Source organism: Exophiala viscosa, assembly GCF_022695815.1.
Source record: "Exophiala viscosa unplaced genomic scaffold EDD37scaffold_15, whole genome shotgun sequence".
NCBI lineage: Eukaryota > Fungi > Ascomycota > Eurotiomycetes > Chaetothyriales > Herpotrichiellaceae > Exophiala > Exophiala viscosa.
Genome location: NW_026944367.1, coordinates 300,226 through 311,651, shown reverse-complemented (window position 1 = coordinate 311,651; position 11,426 = coordinate 300,226). Strand labels below are relative to the sequence as shown.

Genomic DNA, 11,426 nt, shown 5'->3' with positions numbered 1-11,426 from the left:
AGTCAAACCCACCAAGCGGTCCTGACGTTCGGGCTCGGAAAACTTGACAATACTGCTTGGAGGTTATGGTCGTTCCAGAAATACTTAAGTTTGACCTATTGACCTAGGACACGCCTTACGGTTCGTTAGAACAAGCCTTCACGTTGATTCCACGATTCTTACCTATCATCGACTTAGCCAATCAGCCATGTCTTCCCGCCTATCAACCCGCCTGAGCATTCGCTGGGTTCCAGGAGAGCCGTCCGAGCCTACCGACACCCTCGTGATGAGCGTTGGTGGTTGGTATGTCGACCTCCGGATTACCAAGAAGGATGGCTCCATTGATTGGGGAATGGCTGGAGAGAGATTGATCTTGTCCAGAGAGCCACGTAGGTATTGTCTCTCCTGTTACAGCCTCAGGCTGACATTGAGTGCCAGTAACCTGCAAATGGACGCACTGGATTGATTCCAATGGCTATACGGAGCCAGACATAGGTAGCTTTGAGCCCGCCGCAAATCCCACGGATAGCATCGAGACCGGCAGCATGCTCAATCCAGAGACCAACAAGATCACACCGTATGCAGAGGTCTGGCGAACTCTTCCAGCCTCTTTGCCGGATGTGTTTCCTGTTGCCTGGATCATTCGCAGTGCAGATGGGAAGACGTTCTTGGGACGAGTTGGAGGTGACTTTCTGGGTCTGAAAGGTGGCGATGACGGACCGAGTTTCATGAACGGGTTCTGTGCTCGAAGGCAGGCATGGGATGATGGGAACAGCACCTGGAAAACTCTGCGCGAGGCCGGAGATCTGTCAAAGATTGGCAGCCTTCCCGGCATGGAGGGTTCAGATAAGAAGAAGATGGAGTGGGAGGAAAGCTGCAAGGAAGGTGATCTAGTCGAGGCTTTTGGAGAAAAGTATACCGTCTGCGCAGTCGAAAAGCTATGAGTTGTATAGATAGCGATCAAAGTCGAGCGGCCAGCTTGCTTGCTTCCCTCTTCTCGATTGGACTACAAGGATGGAGGACTCTATTCGAGTGGAAATTTGCGTCTTGAAAAGTCGCTCTCATGATAGAGTCCGGGGTCGACAACAAGCACATAACATGAGCAGGTGGCAGTGTGGTAAAGATGAACTTGAACTCGCAGACTGATGGAAGCGCGACCATTCACGTGACCACGTTGTTGGGGCAATCGCGTAAACAAATCGACGTCATCTATAAACCGCGACAACTTCAGCATCAGGCTCAGGAGAATTGACTGTGACAAGTCATACTCCATCCACTGAACATGTCGACACACGAGTCTGATGACGAGTTACCGGAACTCGGTGCTCTACTTGCCCCGAGGCCTCTAATGGCGACGAGCACAAATACTTCTGTGAGAAGGTCGCCACGGAAAAAAGGCGCTTCCACACTTCCCAATGCACCACAAAAGAGACAACACGAAACACCGATTCCTCCAAAGTCAATGCACACAGATACGAAGCAAATTCGAAACAAGCCCAAAGACGCAGCAACAACGAAGAAGCCTCACAAAACTTATTTTGTAGACACCAATCCAGCCCTGCCTCAAAAGTTGGCCGCGATGGAAACGAGTATTATCTCCAACAACCGCCGGTCGCCCGTGAAAGGCCGAACGCATTCCAAAATAACCAGTGTCGATTCACTCCTGTTACCAATGAAAGTGATGGCAGTAGAAGAGCAGAGTCCGAAAATGACCGTCATGCGTCCGTTGGCCAGCGCCCGGCCTGCTGAAGCCGTCCACAGTCCATCGATGTCCATAATGTCCCTCATGACAGAAGCAGCGAGGAAAATGGGTTCACATGAGTCCCGCACCAAGAAACAGGGCCTAGGTTATGCGAGCAGATTCGTCTTGAACGAAGCCCGGTGTAACGACGACGCGGAGAGCTCCATGGAAGAGGAGGATGAGGACGAAGATACTGACCTGAGCGGTTTCATTGTGGATGACGATGCAGAGCTGAGTTATCACGACAGTGCGGGGCCGGACTCAGAAGGCGACGCTCGAGACCAGCGGTCGAGGATGAAGAGTTTGCCTAGACAAGCCTCCAGACGACGTCTTCAGAGAGGGCGGCGCAACCAGCGGCGTGTTGACTCTTCGGACCACGAGTCGAACTCAGGAAAAGAGAACAACCCAACAAGTGAACTGTTCGACGCCATGCGGAATATGAGGCTACACGAAGGTACAGTTGAAGCGAAAGCGGGAGTAGTCGAAGTCATCGATCTCACTTCCTCACCGCCGGCTTCGCCTAAAGTCGAACTGAACACACGGCAAAATGGAAAGGCGACCTTATTGCCGCACCCCGAACCTCAGATACAGCGGTCAAGCAGCTCGAATCCGTTCGAAGACTTTGACACTATACTGAGATTGGCCCCTCCATCCTCGAGGCCGAAACTTGCTGTCCCCTCAAAGATCATGGCCATTCAAGACCCTCTTGAGAGAGCGGCTGAAGCGAGAGAGGACTCTTTCAAGACACCTCCAGCAACACCGCCTCGGTCATCATCGAAACTGAAGTCGCCCTCAAAATTGCTGTCTCCTTCGAAGAGACAAGCTATCCCTCGATCGCCTCACCGACAGAGTATGGACGACTTTTGGGATCATAATGTGATCAATGAATGGATCGACGAGTATTCACCAAAGAAAGCACCGACAACCTCACCGAGAAAAGGAGGACTTGCTCGCTTTCAGATTTGGTCCGACTCAGAGGACGATGACCAGGACCAGGAAAGTTCCACCCCACTGCCCAGGCCCTTCTCATCACCCCGAAAAACACGAGCAAAGAATCAGTTGCCAGTGAAAAGTCCGGAAAAAGAGGAGAAGAAGCGTCTGCTTGACGAGAAGCGGGCTGCACTGGCCAGGAAGAAAGCTTTCGACAGTCGCAAAGAGCAGCTTGCCGTTGACTTGCTGGAAGAGCTCGATATGAGCGTAGCTGGGTCAGAGCTTGCAAAGCTCGCGTCGAGCACAGGCGGTGTTCGAATCGTATGGTCAAAGATTCTTCGGTCAACGGCCGGCCGTGCGAACTGGAAACGAACAGTGATCAAGTCGTCCGGGTCGCCCGTTAAGGGTGGTGAGGTGGCTGGCCCGGGTATCAAAGTCCAGCACTTTGCCAGCATCGAGCTTGCCGAGAAGATTGTCGATTGTGAGGATCGACTCGTTAACACTGTGGCACACGAGTTCTGCCATCTGACGAATTTCATGATCAGCAACATCCGCGACCAGCCTCATGGTGCTTCCTTTAAGCAGTGGGCGGAAAGAGTCACATCTTATTTGCGTGCAAGTGACGTGGAAATCTGGCGCAAAGTCGAAGTCACCACTAAACACAGCTATGTCATCAATCACAAGTATCTCTGGGTTTGTGTTGGGAGGGAACAAACACCGGCCATGAATTTCCTTAACATTAACGACGAGGACGGCTGTGGAGCAGAGTACGGTCGACACAGCAAGAGTATTGACCCGGATAAACATCGTTGTGGCAAGTGTAAGGGCAAACTGGTACAGGTCAGACCGAAACCGCGTGCGAGTCCTGTCAAGAAATCGAGGATGCTGTTCACAAGAGAAGATAGTGCAGAAAGTGCTAAGTCCAATTCAACTTCCGGAAGCAGCAACAGTGGAATGAGCAATTTGGAGACCATGACTGAAGTTGTTGAGTTGAGTGACTGAGTCAGCAACATGTTGGAAACGGCGTTGGATCATTGTGTACATCAGGTCAAACGCATTGGTGTTTACCGATAAAGGTCGAGACAAAAGCACAGATGGATGCAGCGTTCGGTTGGATCTCGAAGAAAGGGACATGGACTGAAGTTGTTCGAGTTAAGCCAGGCATATCTCCAATCAACAATGATCATTTCGTTGCACAATATTTCCTGACTGTCGCGGAAGCGAGTCTTTTTGGTCATTGTAATATTGCACCGAGCGTTGGTATGTATAGAGATGCATCTCCTCTAACCTCGTCTCCGTATGCTGTCTATCTGCTGTCTACCTATCCCACAATTTCCAAAATTCTTGGCCCTACATGTGTCGCCCAGTATCCTCTTCTGGCACTTCAAGGAGCTGTAAGGTCTCATATTCACACCCCCATCGTTGTGAGAATGCCATTATGATCCATCATATCATCGCTCCTTCACGACGTTCTCTTATTGTCCGACTTGCTCGCTATCTGCATAAGCCTGTAGTCCTCCCAGTGGCCTTCAGCCTTGTAGCATCTGATCACGAAATCATCCTCACCGCATAAGGAGACCCAATCCTATCTTCGACCTGGCGTCGACCGCGTCATTGTTCGATGATGACGCTGGATCCGCCCCTTCTCGATATGCCATGCATAACCGTAAGCCTCGTCGTGCTTTGACCAGTGTCAGTCACTCACTCAATCCTCCTCACCGAAGAGCCCGAAATCCCGTATCTCCAACGTAGCAACGACCCGTGCAAGCACATCCCTAGCAAAAGCCACTTCGGCCGCGATCTGGCCGTCGTCCCTCGCAATCTCTTTCAAGGGAACGTTAACTCGCACACACAGATCGGTGTCATAGTCTTTCAATCTCACCAGAAGTTGCATCTGGTGGACGATGGACTCGAGTAATCCTCGCGAAGATGACGGCGAAGCTTGTTGGACAGCAACTTGCGACTGCGATGGCTGATGCTGTTGTTGCCGGTCCCGCCGAGCATCGACGCTGTTGAAGTTTCCAGACAGAATGGAAGCAGGAAATTCGACGAGGCTGGGATGCTGCATGGTCACATTCTGGGGTTCGGGCAAGTCATCAGCGAGTGTGTCTGGTTCTGCAATCACGTCTGTGAAGTGGTACTTGGCGGCCTCTGCGTCGGCCTCACGAGAAGAAGTGTTCCCATTGACGGCGGTGACCGTTGTGGTTGTCGTCGTGCCGTCTGGCTGCGTTGTTGTAGTGGTGGTTGTGGTGGGGTGGAAGCCTGTTGTCGAAGGCTCAACGTACTCGTTTATTTCGAATACCACTGAGGTCAGGGTTGTAGGGGACAGAAAGACTTCTTGATTGTCGGGGATCTGGCGGAGGTCACTGTAGAAGTTATCAATGAGCTGCTATTGAAAGCAAAAAGCAAATACTAGACGGGTGGACATGCCTGGAATCTATCAAGTTGATCGGTAGTTCCACTGCCACTGTGCCTCCATAAAGCTCCTGCATGCCATATGTGACCGCCATTTCCACCCACAAGAGGTTGGTGGGGGAGGTTGTTATGCTATAGGGCTGTGGCTATAGGATTGAAGCTGATATGGGTGACATTAAAGCCACTGGTACGTCCTTGATGGCAGAGTCCGCTATTTTTATTGCGGTCTTGTGGGTAGGCAGCACGACCAGCCTGGTGCCTAGCTCTAGAATCTTTCCTCACCGTTTGGATCGCACGAATGGAAAGCCCTACAATTCACCAAGGCATTCCTCCGATACCACGAAGTCCACACTTTGACCATATCATAGGCGCCTCGAGGTAGCGACTGGGAGATCTTGAAAAACCAACTTATATCAGCCGAAGATCTTCCGTCATCTGCAAGGCTATGTACTGTATAATGCGCACCCGGCGGCGTAACTTAGTCAATCCACTCAATATTACAATCAGAGATCCCAATACGCGCCCGTTCAATTGGGCATGTCACAGCTGGTCAACGGGAAGATCAGCAGCCTGAACTCAGTACTAGGCAGGAGTGGATCTCGTGGAACAGACGGCAGGGCGACGGTTATTTATGAACGGAACCTGTCTTTCATTCTTAGATACAAAAGGATTTTCCCGCGCTGATCAAACACCATCAATGCTCGAGACTACATGCTCGAAACCCAAGACCTTCTCCAGAGCGTCTACCTAGCGGGATTGTTCATACCCAGATAAACACATCGGACCAGTCCGACCCCTTCTGGCAATGCCAATACTTGAAATCCTCCCCTTACAACAAAATCATTCCAGCACCCGACACCAGCGCGACAGAGACATAAAATGCAACCTGCAAGAAACCAATGTGCGCAGGAGCAGAAAAGCCCGCGGCGCCCGCACTCTTGCTGGTTGAGCTGCTGCTGCTGCTGCCACTCGAGCCAGAACTGCCTGTACCAGATGGCGACGATGTAACGGTACCAGTGCCTTCACTTCCAGCCTGGCTGATCAATGTCGCGCAAGTACCAGTAGGGCTGGTGACAGCCTTGGTCTTGGCGGAACCGGAGAAGTCGCAAGCCGATGCACCGTTGCCAGCCGCAACTTCTTGCTCGTAGTAGTCATTCAAAGCCCAACCAAGCTGCTGAGTCGAATTGCACATGCCATACGCTCCATACTTACCAGATGTGCTGTTTGCGTCGATTCCATCACAAGTGCCTGACCCTAGACCGCAGACGATACCGAATAGATCACCGGCATCATCGGTGGAGACATCATCGGGTATACAAGTCAATGCGTTCCACATGCATTCGCAGAGTTGCGAGTTTGGAGTGGGAGGAAGCGCTGACGCTGCCTGCCAGTCGCTGTTAACTGTCGGGCAAGATTGAGCTGCAGTGTTGGTTGGACTGTAGCTGGCAGAATTTGTTGAACTGGGGCTGATCAGTGCAAGTTGGGAAGACAAATAGTTGAAGTCAGCCAAAGTGCTAACAGTGTTGCCATCCACACTGACGAGACCTATATCACGATTAGTGTGAGTTTCAACCACATGCATATCTCAAAACTCACCATAGTCGTTCGTTTCCTGGAAGTACATGTAGACAATACCACCAGACCAAACTGGGCTCATTTCATCTCCGTACAAAGCTTGAACCTCGGTGAAGGTACGCGGTTGCACGGTATTGCAGCCATACTCGGCGAAAAAGACCGGAACGTTGTAGGACGAGAACTCCTCAGTACGTTGGTCGTAGCCGGATTCAGTGTAGCTAGAATTTCCACACCACGAGTAGATATTGTAGCCCCAGAAGTCAATGGCATCGGAAGAGTCACCGCAGTCGAAGTAGTCGGCGAGATTGACACGGATATCGGCATCGTCGTTGGTGGCGTAACCTACACCGATGGTACGGTAGTTCTGCGCTTTCATGTATGCCTTCATATCACGGACTGCAGCCTTGACGAATGCGCTGGCATCGGTGTTAGTGCTGTTGTTGGAGACCTCGTTTCCTGCAAAGAAACCCATGGTGTTTGTGTAGTTTTGCATTACATCAATGACAGAAGTGTACCGCGAGTACAATGTATCGGTCCATTCGGGATCGTCACGGACGATGGAGGCACCCGGGGCAGACAGATCGGCAATGACATAGATGCCGGCATCGGCCAGCATGTTCATGCAGTCATCATGGTTCTTCGTCGGGTCGAGTGCGTAGACACGAATGACATTGGTTCGCAGTTGGATCAGGTAAGGAATGTCTCTCTCGCATGTTGAGGCATCGGCGAGCGGGTCTGTGTAAGAGTCGTCCGAAGTGTCGTCACTGGAGGTGCTGTTGGCTGTATAGTCCTCTGAATAACGCGGTTAGTGTACCGCTCTACAAAGTGGATGAGAAGTCACGAACGTTGATACGCAACACCGCGGATAAAACTGTGGTTCGTTAGACCTCTGTTCAACGTGAATGCGTCAGAGAGATACATACAATTGAGTTCCGTTGGTCTCATAAAAGAATTTAGAGCCCTGCAGTTGGCAATATATCAGCACCACCGATCTTCTGAACTCTCAATGTTGGCGCAATTGACGTACTTTGATGACAATGGGGTCTACAGATGCAACAGCGGTCTTGATGAATAGCGCAGCTCCCACGACAGCTGTCGCAAGCGCCGAGAAACCCTTCATTCTGATGACGATGGGAGGGGATATGTGATCGAATAGAAGGATGCGATGGTCCAAGAACGCGTAGTCAAGGTTCGGAGATTGTAGAGACTGCGCTGGTTAAGCGAGGAGTTTTGGAAAAGAGTTGGCCAAGTTGCCCTTGCCAACGAAACGAGGGCAGGAACGAAGGGCGCTAGAAGTGTAGGTTGGAACGAGTGTCACGGAATGATGGTGAAGACAAAGAAGCCGCAAACAAGCAACGAGTCTTTGAAACACACTCACGGCGTTGCAGTTAAGTTAATGAATCTGAAGCCAGGGATGGAGTTTATTCGGATGGTCTCGATCAACAAATACAAACTCTGACAGAATTGGCACGAGAGATGGACGGGGCCTGGCGGCGCAGTCGCGGCATCATCCCTCAGCACCCACCACCCAACCCACTGCCACTGCCAGAACAGCGCACTGTTGCCCCCCTACTCATACGGTCGTACCTCTCGCCCATACTGTGATAGAACGGTTCTCCGGGCCACGCACACAAAGAACGCGCAGACTCCCCCCCATAAGTGCACTCCTATGGCCATACAGAAAGGTGCTTCACATCGCCGGCCGCTGAATCAGCGGCTGTTGTACGGCACACCCAGAGCTCTATTGGTCACCAGCTTGGCTCGCAGATCTGTTTTGAGGCCTATCCCCTCCGTGTCATTTGCCGGGTTGGAAAGCATACTCCATTCCTCGACACGCGTCCTTTTCGTCCAGACCTTATTTTTATTTTAGGTGCTGCATCCATTGTTGCGACGACCTGGCAAGGCAACTTGTTACGAAGAGTAACAGAATTTCTATACCCTCCGATCACCAGGGGTCGATTTTGCCAGAGGAGTCTTCAATAATGAGTGAAACTACTGGCGAACATTTCAATGCTTACTTCTTGAGGCGAACCTTTTCTCAGATGAAGTGTGCGACGGCAAAGCGAAGATAGAGGCAGCTCGTTCACACAAAGACTGCTACAACTCTCTCTGGACACCTCCCCCGCCAGAAGCAACAACATCTTTTTCTATATTTCTTGTGCGTTATCCTCGGCCCACAGAGCCGGAGAGTGAGAGCCGTGCTCGATCTCGTAAGCGAGCTGGCGTAATGCATCATGAAGAGTTCAAAGGACCCAGCTTGACCCGACTAAAAGGGTAGGATTGTCTATCAGGATTCGCCATGTGGTTGACGATGACTTTTTCAACGACCTTGAAATTCATGGTCTTGCCTGGACTAGTCATCTATATTCAAGCAATTTGTTGCTGACAACCTGAAGGTTGAAGTCAAACTCATCCCAAACACCACGAAGGGAAGCTACTTTGCCACAAGGCTGTCAAGGAAATGATAGTCGGAAAATTATCTGCATGTCTCACCTAGTTCAGATTGTGGTTGCATGATGAGTCTCCCGAACCGCATGTCTCCGGTGTCTCCAGATATGTCTCGGGCCCTGCAAACCACTCCTGTTGACAACTTGACGAAGCAGATCACGTTGCTGCGCCGCACCAGCTCTAATGTGATTCGCCCATCATGGAGATTGGGCTTGCTAGGTGGTGCGTGGTAATGACAAGAATGGTTGATTGGGAGCGGCCCCTTTTTCCACTCTATCAAAAATCTGCCGGCGATCATGCACCCCGAGACTTTAGCGGCGCTACAAGCGTCTATCCACGAGAAGCTGTTATGCCAAACCCCTGGACCTGCGAGGCCCGAGATAGAGGCCGTACCAAACTTTTAATAGCACTCGCCACTCGGTGCCGTTCTTTCACTATTTGGTTCTCATCAAAGCTTGTTTCACTTATGGCATGATCCAGCGGGCACAATGATGGGATTTGCGAATCATTGTACGTGAAATGCATGGTCCATCGCAATTCGGCAGCTGAGTTGGTATCTTTAGAGCTATGCTGCGCATAAAGGATCAGCGAGTTGAAGCAGGCGTGGCAAATTCTTGCTTCAAGGTGAATTGATAAGAACCCCTCGTGAATCAAGTGGTGACGGCTTGTCTGCTCTTGGAAAACAGCCGACTCCACCGGGCGTCAACGGCGTCCGCCCCGTTATCAAAGATCCACAAAATGGATGATGCGAGCTTTCAGTTTGTAGGCGACAGTGGGAATCATGGAAGCAAAGAATAATTCGACCGGCGAACCATTGATTATTATTGCTCTCACCCGTTGACTTGCGCCATAACAAAGCCGTTGGAGGGAGAGCACATATCCGGATCGTTCCGAGAGAGTTGCTGTTTGTGTGAGGCCATGTACGAGTATACATCCTTGAAGTCTTTGAGGACAGTTCCACTACAACCTTCGCCAGAACAGTGCGCTATTGTAAAAGCCGTATCATGGAGCTGGCGGAATATAATAACATGGAGGACTCCTATCTCTGAGCCATCATCATCATGCACTGTCTTTACATAGAGACGGATGATCGGCGAGACGGACAATGTCAATACCGGCGCTGCATGTTGAGGTGCATAATGTACAATTCTTAACGAGTATGGTGGGAGGATCACGTATCTGACAGGTCTGTGTCAGCTACATAAAAAGTACACCACCGCAGGCATTATCCGACAGCTTCACATTGCCGTTTGCCAGTGGTCAACATATCCTATCGTTTCTTCTTGACTTCAGTGTTATTGAGAGCATCTGCCGGCCACGTTGATGGACTACGGATACCTGCATTCCGTCCACCCCAAAAAGTCCGAAACGCAGCCCAGTTCTGTAACACAGCATATCCATGGCACGAAACGCCTATCGTATGACCAGCTCACACTGTCACAGCATGATGATCCAAAGCCTGCGTCTTCCAGAGTGGCGGGGTACGAGTCAATTGTCTAGGCCCTGAAACGATCTGCCTCTTTCTAAAATGCTTGAAGTGCAGTTTCCCTAGAAGGATTGCAGATTCGTGATACTATGCATAGCCACAGAGTTCTGATTCGACCCAGCCACGGATAGGTGTTCTACGTTGGCGAGCCGTCCAGAGATAGCACGTACATAGTATACGAGCTGTGCCGGGGGCGGACAACCAGTCCGTAGCGCTATAAGCGATGCAAGACAAATGTCGATAGATGACGCCGATGAAGTGTCGCAATCAAGGACGAGGGCACGAATTGCCAGGGCCAACGAAGTGAAAGGCGTCGCTCTAATTGTCCCACGTCTCCAGTAAAATTGAGTGTAGCATTGAAATTGTGGGCTCGCTAACTCAACACAATTGCGTGTGGATTCTCTGCAGCCAGGTTGTTGGTGGACTCGTGGAGAAAGGTGTGTGCAAGCTGTGTTTTGAGTGTGGCGCTGCTCCTGGGTGTTGACCATCTGCCCCTGGTTTGAATTTGCCTGCCTCTGCCTCTCGTGGTGCCCGGAACAAGTCAAGCCTGAGAACGAATCCCTGCCCACCCGAAATCAAAACCCACACAGACTTGGCCATCCAAATTTCTGGCCTGCGCACGCCCCTCCACGGCCCCTAATCCCGAAACAAGCACCAGCACCAGCACCAGGCCCAATTGCCTGCTTGCCTTGTCTGTTCTCCCTGCACGTCCTCCAAGGAGCCTGCTTTTTTCCCAGGTCCCTTTGTCCGTGTCGCCCTTTTCTTCATTTTCCAACAGCCTCGCATTTATCCTGTCGTTTCTTCTCACATCTTGACCTTTACTCGCTTCAATCGCTGCGAGAAAGGCAAGTG

General features: G+C 51.1%; 4 protein-coding genes across 4 annotated transcripts; 2 read left to right on the top strand and 2 right to left on the bottom strand.

Moving 5' to 3' along the window:
• Positions 1-187: 187 nt before the first annotated feature.
• Positions 188-1,086, top strand: EDD37DRAFT_698285 (uncharacterized protein; the record flags this gene model as incomplete). The annotated part of the gene is made up of 2 exons (XM_062820177.1): positions 188-368; positions 418-1,086. The coding sequence occupies 2 exons, from the start codon at positions 188-190 to the stop codon at positions 921-923; spliced, it is 687 nt and encodes a 228-aa protein (XP_062665739.1). The 3' UTR covers positions 924-1,086.
• A 700-nt stretch (positions 1,087-1,786) lies between these two features.
• On the top strand, positions 1,787-3,652 carry EDD37DRAFT_570505 (SprT-like family-domain-containing protein; the record flags this gene model as incomplete). Its single annotated transcript, XM_062814284.1, has 1 exon — positions 1,787-3,652. The coding sequence occupies one exon, from the start codon at positions 1,787-1,789 to the stop codon at positions 3,650-3,652; it is 1,866 nt and encodes a 621-aa protein (XP_062665738.1).
• Positions 3,653-4,289: 637 nt separating this feature from the next.
• Positions 4,290-5,527, bottom strand: EDD37DRAFT_195122 (uncharacterized protein). Its single transcript, XM_062810129.1, has 2 exons — positions 5,081-5,527; positions 4,290-5,016 (listed from the first exon to the last, which is right to left on the bottom strand). Exons 1-2 carry the CDS (start codon positions 5,158-5,160, stop codon positions 4,356-4,358), a joined length of 741 nt encoding a protein of 246 aa, XP_062665737.1. The 5' UTR covers positions 5,161-5,527; the 3' UTR covers positions 4,290-4,355.
• Positions 5,528-5,693: 166 nt separating this feature from the next.
• EDD37DRAFT_642417 (Glucanosyltransferase-domain-containing protein) lies at positions 5,694-8,060 on the bottom strand. Its single transcript, XM_062817366.1, has 5 exons — positions 7,668-8,060; positions 7,564-7,601; positions 7,486-7,511; positions 6,662-7,432; positions 5,694-6,610 (listed from the first exon to the last, which is right to left on the bottom strand). The coding sequence occupies exons 1-5, from the start codon at positions 7,758-7,760 to the stop codon at positions 5,895-5,897; spliced, it is 1,644 nt and encodes a 547-aa protein (XP_062665736.1). The 5' UTR covers positions 7,761-8,060; the 3' UTR covers positions 5,694-5,894.
• Positions 8,061-11,426: the final 3,366 nt, after the last annotated feature.